This window comes from Myodes glareolus, chromosome 7, assembly GCF_982192425.1.
Source record: "Myodes glareolus chromosome 7, mMyoGla1.1, whole genome shotgun sequence".
In the NCBI taxonomy this organism is placed as follows: domain Eukaryota; kingdom Metazoa; phylum Chordata; class Mammalia; order Rodentia; family Cricetidae; genus Myodes; species Myodes glareolus.
The window spans coordinates 41,368,322-41,385,289 of NC_142032.1; the positions used below are offsets into that span (position 1 = coordinate 41,368,322).

Genomic DNA, 16,968 nt, shown 5'->3' on the forward strand with positions numbered 1-16,968 from the left:
GAAGCTCACCTGCCAGGTTTATAGGTAAATTTTTGCCTTCGGGCAACACGCCCCATGGACAGAATGTGATTGGCTGAGCTCCACTATCATCCTGGATGGTCACTTTGGTTTATAATTGTATGAGCAGACCATTTATACAAGAGAAGAACAGGACGGTGATGGTGACATTATGCATAGTTCAGACCCTGAATTGTTGCTACAGTCAGAAGATAAGTGCAAGCTTGTTGGAACTTTGATAGAGGTGGAGACAAAAAATCAGTTTCATAACTGTGTACTTATGTAACCTGCTCTTAGACACACTTAGCCAAAGGTACTTAGAATCGACCAATATATTAGTGGGATCAGGCAATCAGAATGTCACTACCTCTCTCATCAGGATCTTGTTATTTGACCACAAACAAGTCATTTAATTCTTTTTAAGTTTCTTTCAAAAGAACTTAAAAAAATTCTTAAGATTTAAGAATCCTTAAATTTCTAAAACTCTAGTACATAATTATGAAAATCTAAAATGGTTGACTATATATTCTTTATGCAATTTTTATTGTTGAATGTTTAGACTATGATATTACTACCTATTTTTCAGACAATGGAATCAATGAATGCTGGAAAAGTATTTCCTCATGCATACATGATGGATTTACACGTCGGCATAAAAACATTAAAGTACTGTGCAGGCTGGGCTGACAAGGTCCATGGCCAAACAATACCGAGTGGTAAGTACATTTGGGAAACTACCTACATGATGGCAGAAGTGAGGCCATTTGTGCAGAACTGAATACCTTCAAATTCTCCCTGACAATTGTATCAATCAACTAGGTAAATAATTACTTTACTTTTCACGTTGACCCAACAGAGTTCTGGTGCTGGAAGTTCTTTTAAGATTAAACATTGTTGAGAATATAGACAGAATTCAAGTATGAACATTCTCATAGACTCACCTACTAATTTGAGTGAGATGTCTTATGGTCTGAAGTTTTCAAAACTGGCTACAGAAATCATTTACTGAATACCATTCTCATAATGACATTTGTACTTATCCTGTAACATTATTACCTAAGACTTTGCATGTCCAGAATGAGTAAGTTGTGCTGATTTGTGCCCAGTATATTTAGTCCAATATACCTCAACAACTCAATTTATACTAATGTATTTCAAAAGCATCGAATCAAAATGAGACTCTGATTACCAGCAGGATTAAGAATTTTTGCATGGAAGTGTGGTGTACTGCTTAGTGGGGCACGAAAGCAGCAGAACAGACACACAGCAAATATTTCATGTGAGAAAAGAATCCGTTTGGGAAGGGTTGGAGGCAGTTTCATATCTCTATCTACAATGACTTCAGGAACCCAAATAATCCATTTCACGTTCTGATGTGCACTTCCATTCTAACTGGAAGATACAGTATAAGATATATTAGCTTCTTACATCTCTTATAAGATATAAGAAGAGAATGACAACAGTGGTACTATGAACCAGGCTATTTTGTAACTCTTACTCTACTCTTGGGAAACATAGAGATGACTGTTTAAAGTACCTGTGGATCTGAACAGGGAAAGAGGTTGTGTGCTAGCTTTAGATTCCTGTGAAAGCCAGAACAAAACATACAACAGCAAAACTCCAAATGGGACCACATCAAAGTGAGTATTTGCTGTGATAAAACACTATGAACAAAAGCAACTTGTGAACAAATGATCTCTTTCACTTGTATTTCCACACAATATTCTTTCTCTGAGGGAAATATGGGCAAAAATTCAGCACAGAAACCTGGAGACAGTAACTGAGCAGAGGCCATTGACAAATACAATGTACTATAAGGTTACTTGTTATGGCTTGCTCAGCCTGATTTCTTATGCAATCCAGGATCATCTGCCAAGGTCTGGCCCTACTCACAGTGGACTGGGCCATCCCATGTCCAACACTAATTGAGAAAATATTGCATTGACTTGCCTACAGAGCAATCTCATGAGAGCATTTTCTCAATTAAGGTTTCCTCTTCCAAGATATATTTAGGTGTGAGTTGATAGTGAGGCACAATTGTCAGTCAAATCAAGAAAGAAAAGAATCTCATTTCATTTCAAATATTTTATTCATAGAATAAGAGATTGCATTTATGTTTGGTAGGAAAAAGGAAACAATAAAAACTATAACAAGTCTTAGAGAAAGACTTCTAATTCCTTGGAGAAGTTGTCACAATTTTAAAACATGTACCTGTTTAAAAGATGGAGCTCCTGGGACATGTGTGATGCTGGGAACTTTTGCATATGGTTCTGTCTTTATCAAGAGGGAACCTCATCTCCCAGTTTCTTTCTGCACCACTCTGTGTATGAGAGTGATGGAAGGCAGCCATCTTGGAATACAGAGAATGGAGTTTCCAGCCTATAAGATCTTCTCCGATCCTGTCACTTATTTTGCTGTAACTAGGTCTTTAGATTGAAATTGCTATTTGAGAGCTCCATTGTTTATGTTATTAACCTTGTAAATAGGATTTGTTTCTTTTTTGCTAGTCACTGTGAACCTCCTCTACTGCCAATCACACGTCACCCTGCCCTGAGTGGATCCTGCATTTGCCTTATTGGATGGTGTGTTTGCTCTGTTTTTCAGATGGAGATATTTTCACTTATACAAGACGTGAGCCTATTGGGGTGTGTGGCCAAATCATCCCTGTAAGTCTTACTTCATGACTCTGATGGGGGAAAGAACTCTGTAATTTCTTTTGATCTGAAGCCCATTCCCACACAAGTGAAGCTTATGTGATGGTTATGTGTGAAGTAAATTCAATAAGCATGACTACCTGAAGCACTTGGTCCTTTAACTTTGCTTCTCATATATGAGCTGTCTTGTCCAGAAACCCCTCAATATAATGCTTTGCCCTTTTGAGGATGTTTCAATATTGACAAATAAGCTCTAAGAATTTATTACATTTTTTTCCAGAAATTGTGCTTTGTTCTGGTTTCATGAGCTGTGCTTTGTGACTATATGACAAAGGTTTGTCACGGCTCATCTGTGTTTGAACATTTCTACGGGACACAGCAGTGCCCTCTGCTCCCAGCACTGCTCTCTTCTCCTTGAGACTTCCCACTGTGGATGGTGACTCAAGAAAGACTGTTTACATTCCGGAATTTTTTTTTTATTTCAGTGGAATTTTTTTTATTTCAGTGGAATTTTTTTTTCAGTGGAATTTATATCAGTGGAATTACTTCAGTGGAATTTCCCATAACAATTGGGAAAGCATGTGCCCTCTATTTAACTTTAGGTAGCAGGTTTGGAAAGTCAAAATTCTTCTTCCAAAATATCATGTTCTGGATGTAACCAGATTTCCATGAAGGTTAACACAGGACACTAGCCACATACAGCTGACATAGTTTAAAAGGCTAAATTAAAACACAATGAAGTATCCCAAAGGTTTTGGAATGACAGTCATTCTCTTTTAGTAAGACTGAACATACCAAAATATTCATGGAACTCTTCAGTACTTTAAAGACTTAAAAAACACTCAAACATATCTACATTACTGTACCAGGTAGCACTATTAGAAAAGTATAAATTTTAACTGTCCCGTTTTGTCCTGTTTTCTTTCCTGGGGATTAAACACTGGCTTTCCACATGATACACAAATGTGCACTATGCCATAACCCTGAATTTCTTGATTAATCCTTAGAACATCCATCTAAAGAAGAGTGGACTTTTTTCAGGACTCCCCGGGTGGCAAATGCCTTAAATAGAAGAAGCTGTCACATATCTTATTTTTTTACTGCTGTCCTGTTGGTTTATTGGGATGATCTGAACTCAAACACTCACCCTATGGATGAGGATTTGATATCCCTTTGATATTAGTCTGGCTCACTGTTATGGAGAACACATTCAATATGCTTACAACCTTGTGATCACTGCCTAGCGCACACAAAATCTCCTGGATGTGGATTTATCTGAATTATTATTATGGATAAAATACCGTAAGTGCCTTCCAAGAAGAAAGATGAAGAGGATTTAACACTTTTAAAACACAAGTAAATTACAACATGTTTAACATATATGAAGCCATAAAGTAGCACCTTTTCTGTAAATTAAGAGTTCAGAATAATAAGACTTAATTACAATTGATAGTTCTTTCCTGTACCCTCTCCTACATAGTTTGTTTTGAGCTCTTTTTTTTTTTAGCATTTCATGGTTTCTTTTGTAAACATAGGTAAAATAACCTAGATAATTATACACAACTTCTAAAATATTAGTCAATTTTTGTCAGGGTGGCAAGTATCAATAACAAATGAAGTTTGGAGCGATATTTGTTTCCACTGATCAATTTTTCTTTCTAGTGGAATGGTCCATTGGTCATGTTCACTTGGAAGATAGGTCCTGCCCTTGCCTGTGGGAACACAGTGATTGTCAAACCCGCAGAGCAAACCCCTCTCACTGCTCTTCATATGGCATCGTTAGTAAAAGAGGTAAGTCTCCAGAGTCTAAACGTGCAGGCGATTTCAAGGTCCCCCGTTCACCTACAGCCTCATCACTATGAGCTTTGCTGATCACACTGCTGATCCTGTGCAGTTGCACAGATGAAAGCCGCAGAACCACAGGCTGCAACTTTCGTCAGTCAGTGAAAATGTGTCTCTATCTAAATAATGACAGAGGCTCATAGCCAGTCACCCTGTAAGGGGACACTTACATTGTACAAATCTCATGAATGTAAGTTAATTAGGAATGCAACAATTTTTCAAATGGTGAAATACTGAGTTTTATCTTCATTATGTAGATTTTAAGTTACCTGGTTGCTTCTGTAATCTTTGAAGTTTTTTTCATTTTTAATTTCGTTAAAGGTTAGCGGCTTCTCTGCCAATATGTCTGCTGTTTCAATATGTTCCTAGTTTTGATGGTGGTGACTGTAAAATCTGTCTTTCTGTGTAGATAATATAACATACACTCTGATATCTTATCCATTTGAGTTCCTTTTATAAAATTTGACACAGTTAATCATTGGAGTGATCAATTGTCGCAATTTTGTTGTCAACTTGACAAACCTAGGAAACATTTACCTCATCTGAGAAATTATCTTTCTCAGATTCGCCTGTGGCCATGTTTGTGGGTTTTTTTTTTTTTTGATCACTCATTGATGTAGTAAGGCCCAGCCCACTGTGGATAGTGCTATCGCTGGGCACATTGACCTAACTGTATAAAAGAGGTAGCTGAGTCAGCCAGAGAAAATAAGGCAGTGCATATAATTTCTCCATGATCTGTGGTTTAGTTCCTGGCTCCAAGTTCCCACCTTGGCTTCCTTCAACAATAGACATAACCTATAAATCAGATAAACTTCTTCCTTCCCAACATTGTTTTGGTCAATGTTTTATCATAGCAAATGAGAAACAATTAATACACCAAAGGCAACAGATTTGCCCATGGAACACAGTGTTCTAAGAGATTACCACCTTTAGAGATACTTTCATATGCATAAGAAATTAAAGATAGTAACAAAGAACGGACAGATACACTTCAGTGCATTTTCTTGAGACAAAATCCCCACGGTGAGCATAAAGAAATAGCCCCAGTTTCCCCATCAGGTCATGTATGAATTAAGCTCTTGATTTACTAACACCTTGCTTCTTATCTTGCAGGCAGGATTTCCTCCTGGTGTGGTGAATGTTGTCCCTGGTTATGGACCAACTGCAGGGGCAGCCATCTCCTCACACATGGACATCGACAAAGTGGCCTTCACGGGATCAACAGAGGTAAAGCCATTTTCTGAATATCTTGTCTTTAATAAGCAGAAGCATGCTCTTTGTAGCTCTCTTGCAGTCAACACTTTCTTTAAAAAGTTGCTATGATGATTTGCTCTTCATTCTAGACTCCAGATATGTTTATCAAGGACAAGTGGATGAATTTTTAATAGTAAAAAATACTGTTATGAATCTGAAAGATTACAGTAAATGATAGTAGTGCAATACTACTATCTCTTTGGAGAAATATAGCCTTTGAGGCAGTCAGATGGTTAAGTGTATGGTAGGAAATACAAATTAGGCCACAATGATTTATTTGCATGAGTCACTTTATTTACTGCCTCTATATTTAGAAAAATAAATTGTAGATTTTCACCTCTAGCTCCTTGTGTGGAACTCTGTCTACCCAGCACACCCTGAGAGGGTGATGCAATCCAATTTCATCCATGTTCCTGCCTGGAGAGCCTTGGTTTTCTGTGTGCCTTGCTATGCCCTGAGTAGATAAAAGTTGAAGAATGGAACCAGGCACAACCATAACAAGACTCAGTAAGGGGAGAGGGGGCACTGGAGGAAGAGATGTAAAACAGCATTTTGCAGGTTTAGGGAGTTTCTATTACAAACAAAAGAAGATATAGATGTTAAGCTGTTTCAAGTAAAGCCATGCTGGAGTCACCCTACCAGGTTAGAATGTTATTAACTATTGACAGAAAAGATACTGCATGACTCATTGGAATAGGTGGGAAAGGTGAGCTTGAATAGACCTCACCAGGTCCTCAACCTTGTGTTCAGGTCCTGAAGCAGGGAAGGTGTGTTGGTTCAAAGAAAACTTCTGACCACCAAATGGATTGCATTCAAGTGACCTCAAATATCTAAGGCCATCTTTATTTATACTTAAACAGAGCTTTTCTTAACAGGGTTACAGGAACAGCTCTATTATCGGCTTCTATTTTTGACTTTAAGAAATATATTACAATTTAAGAAATACATTGTGATCATTATGGAAGTCCCCAATGTTCCCCTTTAGGCTTCCTCAAATAAACCTTCCCACTCCCTACATAACCTTCTTCTAGACATAGAGGTAGCATTTTTGCAGGCTTAACTAAATATCGAGTCAGATACATCCCACTCTAGCTGCATTTATGCCTGCTGGCGGCTAACTGTGGTTACAAAGTTAAAAAATATAGATGTGGGTTCAATGCTTTAAGGACAACAATATTCAAACTCTGACAATTCTTTCATACCTTTAAGATATGTTTTTATACAGTTCCCTTTTCTACAGTGGGTTCTCAATCACTGTGTAAAAGGCAGACTTTGATAAAGCACTCTTGCTCATCTCATTATACCATGCTTCTTCCACCCATATAAGCTCTGGCATATGTAAAAGATGGATGTACTCATGACACAGTTTGAATTGTAGTTTTTCCTATTGGAGCATACCAGATCCTACCAATGATTCTGTGCTTGGTGTTCAGGGAACTTACTCTCACCAGTGGCACTATGTGTATTCCCGAGGCTTTTGCCCTATTCTGTGTACCATGTGTGCCCTACTCTCCTTTCCAGAACTTCGAGCCATTGCTAATGTTCCAAGTGTTGTTTTCTCATATGTATCAAACTGTCTCTATTGAGTCAGGAAGTTCTCAGGATCAGGACTTGTAGTTAGTAATCAAATAAAAGATTTGAGAAGCATCTCCCCCTTAGGGTAGTCTTAGGGGAAATATTCTACAAAGAATAGAATTTTCAGGGGAAATTACAGCTATTGCATGTATGACTGGAAAAGTAATACTAAAAACCAACTAGAGAACCACCAATATAATGAGAGATAAAAGAGAGTACAAGCTGTATAAATTTTGCAAATTCTTATGATCCCATGGACTACTGATTCTTGCCAAGTGAGAGTCCGTTTTCACAGGTGTTTTGCCATGAGACAACCAGTTGGACAGATAGTCATATGCTCATCTCAGACTATGCTACACAGCTCCCAGTAAGACCTTACTGCCAACACAAGGAACAGGTAGAATGGAGAAGCTGATTGGATAATTATTCAAGGGATCAAGAGAAGAAGACTTATGTGGACGTGGAACTTGTTCCAGGTTTTAAGAAAGCTCATTCTGTGTAGTGATTGAGAATAAGTCAATTTCCTTATACTTGTAGTTAGTTACATAGCTCTACTGCACAGAGAATCGAAATAAGACTTTGAATTTTGATTTTCTTCATCTTTCAAATGTGTGTATATATGTTATACAAATGTTTGTTATAGATGGTAGGAAAATAGTGTATCATGTAAATCTCTGATTGAGATAAGTTAAATCAACCCCTCAGTCACGATTTCCTTTGGAACAAATATGCGAGGGTACCCAAGACATACTGATAGCTTTAGCTATGATGATGCAAGTAGGTAGTAGGTTTATAGCAAGGGAGATAGAACAGGCAGACAGAAGGAAGCCTAGAATTCCACGTGCTGTGCACTAGGGATGTGATGAGCACATCTGAGCCCAGTTTGTAGGACCACTTCTCCAGTTTGCCTCCTTGAACCTGGGATGTTCCTTGAACCTGGGAGCAGCTTTGTTGTGCAATTGTCTTAACTAATCCTCAACTTGGTGCCATTTTGCTATTTCTGTAATGCTATCTCTATGCCCATTTACCTTCTGAAAAGGAAACAGTGAAATTCGGGGATGAGAGAACTTCTGGCTTCAAATAAGAGGGGTGTGCCTTAGAAAAACAGAAGAACCCTTTCCCTTTTGAGATTCTTTATTTGAGAAACACAGGGACTGTAATTCCCACTTTATTCATTTCCACACAATAAAAGTAAAAGCTGGTAGAAGATATTTAGCGACCTGCTAAGCACTCAAGAAAATGTCTGTGAAGCATCCTTAACTTCTGCTTCCTCCTCCCACTCACTTTCTCACATTAATTTAGGAGATGTGTCAATGTGTGCTTTCATCTCCTGATTTGTCTTTCACATCTGCCCAGGCTTTGACATGAATATGGCATAACCTCCTCTCCCTGACTCCCATTGATTCTGTGCTGCCTGGATGCTAGCATCTTTAGGTCTGAGGGAATCATAAACTAAAAGCCTTCCCATTTGTGTTCTCATTGTCTAAGAAGTAGTCATTGGCATCAATGTCCTTGCCGCATAGCTAGTCTCTCATGCTTGCCTGGTTAGTCTTGAAGACTCTTATTCTTTGTAGGCCACAAAAAGATGTACAACTGCTTGTGAATTAATACTGAATAATGACATGGTAGCATGATTTTAGACAGCAGAGTGACAAAAATAGCATTATCCTACTCAAACTCATTGTGCTGGTTTCTTTAAAGATACTGGCAATTGTGTAAGAGGCAGAGACAGTGTCTCTCTTGATGATAACAACAACGAGACCCATTCTAGTGAAACTTTTATTACATTGCTTTAAAATAGACCTCCAGCCACAAAGGAAAACAGTCATTTTTTAGTGGTGGCAAACACTGGCTACATAGGCAAAGAAATGAAATTGTAGGCTAAAAATCATTTCCTGTTTTCTGTGAAAATTCAAGCCCACTTCTTGTTAACCATCTATTTGTACACACCTAGAATTAAACCACTACCTTATTTTTCTGCTGAAATAGAAAGCCTGTCAATAAGAGAAACAAAATACAGTGGTTACCTCAAAAAGAGAAAGTAGACCATCTTACTTATTGTGCTCTCAAATATATAATGAAGAATCAATAGTAATCACAACAGGATACAAAAGTCAAATGTAAAAATAGCATAGATAATGCACTAGAAAGGACAGAATCCACAGATAAAATAAAACAAAAGCAATGTATTTTTCTTCAATGAAGCAACTAGAATTAAAGAAGAAATGAGTACGGTGGGATTCCAGCTAAGTGTAGTAGGAACAAAGGACTCAGAGCCAATTTCTTTTTTGTAAAAAGCAACATGTGCTTGAGAAGGCGAGTAGTGTTAGGAGAGATGGAGGGAGAAAGAAGGAGAGAGTGAGAAGAGGAAGAGAGGGTAATAATGAGTGAGGATGCTGTAGTCAATAGTGGGGAATTAGGTAGTGACTGGGTGTTTATGAGATTTACACAGATAGACATGACATTTGAGACTGACTCAGAAACATCTTTATGAGAATTAGGAGACCAGGAGAAAAAGAATTATTTTTTTTCTTCTCATTAGAACAAGGCTCAAATAGGATCTGTGCCAAGAGCTGATCCAAGTAAAGGATCAACCTGGAAGCAGTCCAGGCTGGGAGGGTATAAAAAAGAGGAAAAAGGTTAAGATTTAGATGATGGGCGTCTACTATTTTGACTGGGCAGAATTCTCTGAATGTCACTAAAATGATGAGACATCAATACATGAGGTGCGATGGTATTTCTGATCAAATCCAGAGAGGACGTTCTGACAAAAATGAAAATAATCTTTTATCTGTCCACATTGAAGTCAGCTCTCACATCTGCCCGTGAACATTTTCAAGTCTCTCCAAATAAAATTAAATAATTGCAAATGTCCTACAAATGGAAAGTATTAAAACAACCTATCCACACAAAAACAAACTAAGCCTCCTCCTATGCAATATGTGATTTCAGGTTGGAAAATTAATCAAAGAAGCTGCAGGGAAAAGCAATCTGAAGAGGGTCACCTTGGAACTGGGGGGAAAGAGCCCTTGCATTGTGTTTGCAGATGCTGACTGTGAGTATAAGACCCTTGTTAGTGTCTTACCTTCTTCCTCCTGATGCCTGATGATATCACAGTCACCTGGTATAAAAGTAAATTCAAAGTAAAAAGAAATTGTCTAGAGTCTGGGGTGATTCTGCAAAGCTTGCAAACTATTTCTATAGCATACAACTGATGAACACAGAGAAGATTTTGCCCTGGGTTGGGATAGATTGCTACTTCCCAGTGTCAGTCTGAAGTAGTATAAGTGGGATGCATCTAGAATATATGAGATGGTTTTGATAATTCCATAACTGTAATTGTATCACGGGCACAAGATACTTGAAACATTTAGAACCAAAAATAACGTATCCTGGTTGCCAGCAACTTGCTATTATTTCTCTGCTTTCACTCTGGTTCATTATCTCGATAGGACCAGAGAAAATTAAACCTGTGAAGTCTTTATAGATATTTGTTTGTCATTTTGATGTGACCCAATTAATAATGATCCTGATCACTATGATTTTTGTTACCAAATGAAATCCTCATGTTACTTCCTAAATAATAGTGACATAACTGAGATTTGTGGTCCAGAATTTCTTTAATATGGGGAGGCGAGAAACAGGGAGGGCAGCAGAGAAAATGTAGAGCTAAATAAAAATAAATAAAACATTGAAAAAAAGAATTCCTTTCACCTATCGTTCCTCGGCTCATACTTAAAATGAGGATATAAACATTGGCTCCATGGAATTTGCTGTTGTCAGTATTAGTGTCTTTACTAGAAATATTAGGACTTACTACTTGGTTAGCATGATGTCTAGTTTGTCACTCTCTGTCACCTCTCCTCACTGCACTTTCAACAACTACTGTTAGCTCACAGTTTCACACCCAGATTCTACAATCATGAACTGAGTAGTCCTCATTCATAAAATTAAAGCACACATACACACACACCTCAAAAAATACACATCTTTTTGTATAGAATTAAAGATATTCTAATATAAAACTGAGTTTAGACGCTTGTATTATTAAGACTTTAGTTAAATTTTAGAAGCATTTTTCCTGGAGTGAGGGTGGGAGGGTGAATTGTTCTGATGTAGTGAGTTTTAGTTGTTTGAACATCACTTTCAGAAAGACAACATTTTTTTATTGTGAAAAGTATTTAGTAATGCTTGAAATTACTAAAGGCAATAGATAATTCAGTTTTCTTCTATTAGCAAATTAAAAACTGACACTTAAAAGAAATATAATTGACTAAAGAATTATAAAATGGAAGTAGTTGTAAAATTATTTGCAATATTTTATCTTCTAATCAAATGTATATTTTTCAGAAGTCATAACAGGCACCATCTTGTCAGAGTTCCCTTGTTATTATTTCCATCGTAAATAAAGGATCAAGATGTCTATTTCTTTCGAGGCTTCCATGCAGTGTAATGAATCTATGTCTCATCAGATGATTCATCACTTTTCCTATCACCATATTGCATCTCAAACATATGTATGTGTGTGGATGTATTCTTTAGAAAATGTTCTTTCTGTCCTGTGAATGTTTCCTTTGCAGTGGACAGTGCTGTTGAGTTTGCACACCAAGGAGTGTTCTTCCACCAGGGACAGTTGTGTATAGCAGCATCCAGGCTTTTTGTTGAGGAGTCAATTTACGATGAGTTTGTGAAAAGGAGTGTTGAGCGGGCTAAAAAATATGTACCTGGAAATCCTCTGAATGCAGGAATAAATCAAGGTCCTCAAGTGAGTAAACATCAGAAAGGCAAGTATTTTGGATGTAAAACTAATTTTTTTTAGGTCTAATTATGGTTAAGTAAGATTGTATTAAGTAACTTCTTAATATTGCTCATTGGTAGCTGATATTATATTGATCTGGTGATTTAAGTTATCTCACTTCAAACAGCAAACATAAATCACTTTTTTCTTTGCCGTTTTTTTTTTCTTTGAATTTACAAACATTCTAGGAGCCATGGTGGGAATTAAGCATAGGAACAAGGGCTAATGGGATGGATTAACACATAAAAAAATTTTTCACACAATACCAAAGACCAGAGTTCTGATTCTAACATTCATATAAAAGCTGGCTCGTTAGACTGGAGCTTTGAGTTCAGTGAGAGGGCTTCCCTCAGTAGGAAAAAATGAAAACCGTGGAAGAAGAAATTCAGTGTCAACCTTTGGTATCCACAAACATGTACATACATGTATATGCACCTGTATACACTTATTCAACATGAAGGTGCACACACATGTACATGCATTTGCTCCTACCTATATATACATGCATGCAAACACACACACCTGCTCACTGCACTCAAATAACACAAAAATGAAGGAATATTTTAAAATGCTATTATTTCTTGCATACTTTAATTGGTAAAATTCTTAATTTCTGCATGCATTTTTTTAGTCTGGAAATGTGTACATATCTGTAAATTCATCTTCATAATCAATTCTTCATCTCACTTGCCATTCTATAAGCAGTAGAGGACTCCCCAACCTTCTACAGGATCCTCAGTTTCTCTGATGTAAAAATATCCTGTGTTTTCGAAGGTCCTGATTTCTGGACCAGAAAAACCTTTCCTTCTATTTATCAAAAGCCAGACATCCCATGGGATCTCTGAGTTTCTTCTTTGTAGTTACATCAACTGCAAATATGAATGCCTTTGTTTTTCTCACCGCAATGTAAACTTTTGTTCTTGCACAACTTTCATTCAGGGGTCATTGTTTAAGCTCTTGGAATTCTGAGCTTACCCATTCTTCTGGATATAACAATAGGGGCCACTGACCTTATCTGGAGACAGATAAGATTGAAAGAGATCTACTTAAGAGAGGAAAGGATGCTACTGAGCACCCAACAGTGAAGAGGAAAACCTCAAAACAAAGATTTCACTCTCCCCCAAGTGCCTCACTATTGAGTTGCAACCTAACATCATTCTTGAATTATTTAATAAATAAAACTTAAATTCAATTAAATGCTTAGGGTATATTGCTAACAGTCATACCCTGAGAAAGGATCCTGGCAAAGTCTTAAAACCCAAGTGGTCATAGTCACTGCTTTCTATGGATATAATTTGCTAGCAAAATTGTCTTATAATTTTGTACTTAGCACAAGCATACAAATAGAAAAGCTTTAGCACAAAAATAACGTGGAGTAGTGAAACCTCAAAGACATAAATAAGGTAACTGTCAAGTGAAGGAGTCATTGTGTTGTTTCAATATCACTGTTATTCTTCACAGATTATTTAGAAGTACTTATGAATTTCATCACATTGGTAATTTTTCAGATTTCTATTTGTATTTCTCATAGTCCTGAATAATATAAAGTTCTGAGTGTTTTTGTTGTTACTGTTCCACATTCTAAGTATCTATTGGTCTGTATACATAAGCATGAAATATGTTTATCATTAGATATATGTGTCAAAACATAGAAGATGGCGAGAGTAGATGAATGGAAGACAGATACATGCACGACTAATGGCACAGTGGTGCACACTTAGAGGACATAAGGAAAAGAGAAGCCATGGGTATCTGTAATATATAATACTTAATGAGGGCCAATATTTTCCTTCACCAGGAAAGAAATCAATAGACTCAAAAACTGAGTTTTAATATTTCATAACTTACCAGGGGAATACATTAGAACAGACTTAAAACATTAACTCCTAGAAGTTGAAGGCACACAATCTAGGTTATTAGCACAGGGCTTTGTGAGTTCATAGCTGCTTGTGGCAAGTAGTGCTGTGCAAGTAGAATAGAAAGCCATGCTGGGAATTTGGTCAGCGCTACGGGGAAATTTCAGTCATCTCAACGCTTCTCTCTATTTCTCTTTATCGTTCTCTATCTGTAACAAGAAAAAGCTATAGGAAGAGTCATTGAGGAGGCACTTGCCTAGCATTTCATCCACTGCTAATTTAGTCACCAATTCTTTAAAAACAGAGTTTGGGAATTAATACTGTATCATAACCAAATAGGTATGGATAAGTCAAAAGCCATATTTATTTGTGTAGGAAAAACAATTTCTATAATTTTAGAGGTTCTTTTTGATGATTACCAACTTACTGCATTTGAAGATTTCAGCAGTTTTAATAGGTGTGTTACTTATTTTATATTACATATTGGAGTTTATATAAGGATATTTGTTTTATAAAGTACTCATTTTTGCTTCATTCATACACACGTAGATATGCACATATATGCATATACTTGGAATGATCAGTATTTTTATTTGAAAAGGAAGTTTGAACTTTCCTCTACTCAATCTTCTTATCAATAACGAGAATATAGTAATATGTGTCTTGATGATTCACTATGTCATAAGCCACCTTTTGGGGTGAGGTCTGCCATGGTCCAGCCATGATGGGCTCATACATTCCAGGATAGAGGTTTGTGGATTAGAAATGTTAGGTAGGAAGAAAAGAGGTATGAAATAAATACAGAGACACAGAATTGTAAAGGGAGGGCAACTCAGTGAATACTCAATATTGAATTTGCTCAGCTAATTTTTATACACTTTTATTCCCCAATACAAAAGGGGGAGGGGAAGAAGGCAAAAGACTACTTTAACATGACACAAAAGACAACCAGAACTGTTACTTGCTTCAGTACTTGAGAAATCAAGCCATTATTTCCTGAGTAAAACATTTGATGTCTTGGGCAGGATATACAGTGAACATACCCTAGACCAAGTATCCTATAGGCAGTCACTCCCTATGCCAAACCTCTTATTTTAAATGAACAAGCAGGAGTATGCTTAAATTCTCTGATTTTTTGTCAGGGTGGAATGAATCACCTCTATGGCCCATCTTAATGTCCAAAACAAAAGGAACTACACCATTGGTGTAGCCAGACCTGTTGTCAACAACTTTGAAAGAGCAAAAATAAACTCAAACTCTCTGACCCCCTATTAAGGTAGAACAGGCTTACAGTTGTGGGCCCTCAAACATTATACACTGAAATGAGACAAACTGTGTGGTTCACTGACACAGCTAGTGTCATGCTGATTTAACAGACATTTATATATTCTTAAATGTCTGTTAAATAGAAAGCCAAAGCCATTATACAAGGTAACAATTAACTTCTCCCCTTAGAAGTAATTAGTATTTTTTAATTTAAAAAATTTGAAAATTTAATATGAATACATTTCTGTTTCTTTAGCAGATATTCAAGAATTAGATTATCACCAGATAATCTCTGGTAAAAGAGAGGCAAACACTTTAATTAGGGAAATAAACCTGAAACAAGAACTAATAAATAGTGAGGTTTGAGGACACGATCAAGTTAATTTTCAGAATTGGGGAGAAAAGAGGGAGATGCTTGTGACCAACCAGGCAGTCAGCAGTCAGTCAGACATGAGAAAGCAGGAAAGTAGAATATATGGAATGAAAGAAAGGTAAAAGTTCTGAGGCAAAATGTAAATGAAACAAAATTGGTTAATAGAAGTTATAAGAGCTAGTGGGTCAAGCCTATACGAAGGCTGAGCATTCATAACTAATAATACATCTCCGTGTAATGATTTGGGGGATGGGAGTCTAAGAAAGCCAGTTAAAATTCTACAATAGGTTAGAAATGAAGAGATTTTCTTTGGGGAACATCCATTTGAATGATGTGCATAAGATATTTCATAGAAACATGGTACCATATTCTGTGCCAAAATTTCTAAAATTATAACTGATATTAGTTAGCATTTACTCTGCCTGATTGTTGAAACTGAGATAAGTGCAGTTAGAAAGTACGTCATGGATCACTTCTGACCCTCACAAGACTGAGAAGATTGGGAGAATCCAACAAGATGAAAAATGCCATTTTTAAGTCACAAAAAGAGACACATTCAATACGCAAAACCCTGACCCTTTTTGTAGTGCTTTGATATTCATTTCTTTAGTGTGACCCAACTTTTATCTCAGATAGGCTCTTTTCACCTATGATATCAAACACAAGAGATATTCAATTAACCACTTATATGGGAGCTTAGGTAACAGGAAGACTTCACATCCTATTGCATTGTAGGGAGAACTGGATCCTTCTGATATTATCAAACAGAATTTTGATCTCTTTTTACATTTTCTTATGTAAAATATTAGTTAAAACATTGTACACACAAGGAAACTACCATATATTTAGTCATAGTTCATCTTTTGAAAAACAAGTATGGTAAACAGGACTTGTTAGAAACTATTATACAGCCTACTGAGCTGAACTCAGCTGTACTGAGGAAGACTGATATGGTATCAAAGGGATGTCTGGCCACATGTTTTTCTTAGGTAATATCATATCCCTTTTGGTTATCAGATGGCGATTAAAGACTAGATAGTTACTGTTACAGTTTTCCTTGTTACCAAATTCAAAAAAGAAACTCACAAAAGAGGTATAAAGCTTATAAGGTTGAGAAACAAAGCTTAAGTTGTTTATCTAAGATAAGGTTTTGAGGTCTAAATATATAGTTTTTGGTTGACAATACAAGTTATGATAGAAAGTGAGTTAGGTGAACTAAAGATTGGAACCACCAAGACAGAGTAAATAATGAAATATTTTCTCTGAATTTGCCATATGCTATGGACTGGACTTTATGAATATAATTCTTACCTGATAAATGTTCCTACTGTATATAGTTTTACTGTATTAGAT

The 16,968-nt window shown here is 36.7% G+C and overlaps 1 protein-coding gene across 1 annotated transcript in view; it reads left to right on the forward strand.

The window, feature by feature from the left end:
• The window catches only part of LOC125403388 (aldehyde dehydrogenase, cytosolic 1), a 33,781-nt gene that overhangs the window by 6,220 nt on the left and 10,593 nt on the right, over positions 1-16,968 (forward strand). The window contains exons 4-9 of the mRNA XM_048438690.3: positions 584-713; positions 2,602-2,663; positions 4,314-4,442; positions 5,607-5,720; positions 10,275-10,377; positions 11,903-12,087. Of these exons, the coding sequence (XP_048294647.1) occupies positions 584-713; positions 2,602-2,663; positions 4,314-4,442; positions 5,607-5,720; positions 10,275-10,377; positions 11,903-12,087 (723 nt within the window). The remainder of the gene's footprint in view (positions 1-583; positions 714-2,601; positions 2,664-4,313; positions 4,443-5,606; positions 5,721-10,274; positions 10,378-11,902; positions 12,088-16,968) is intronic.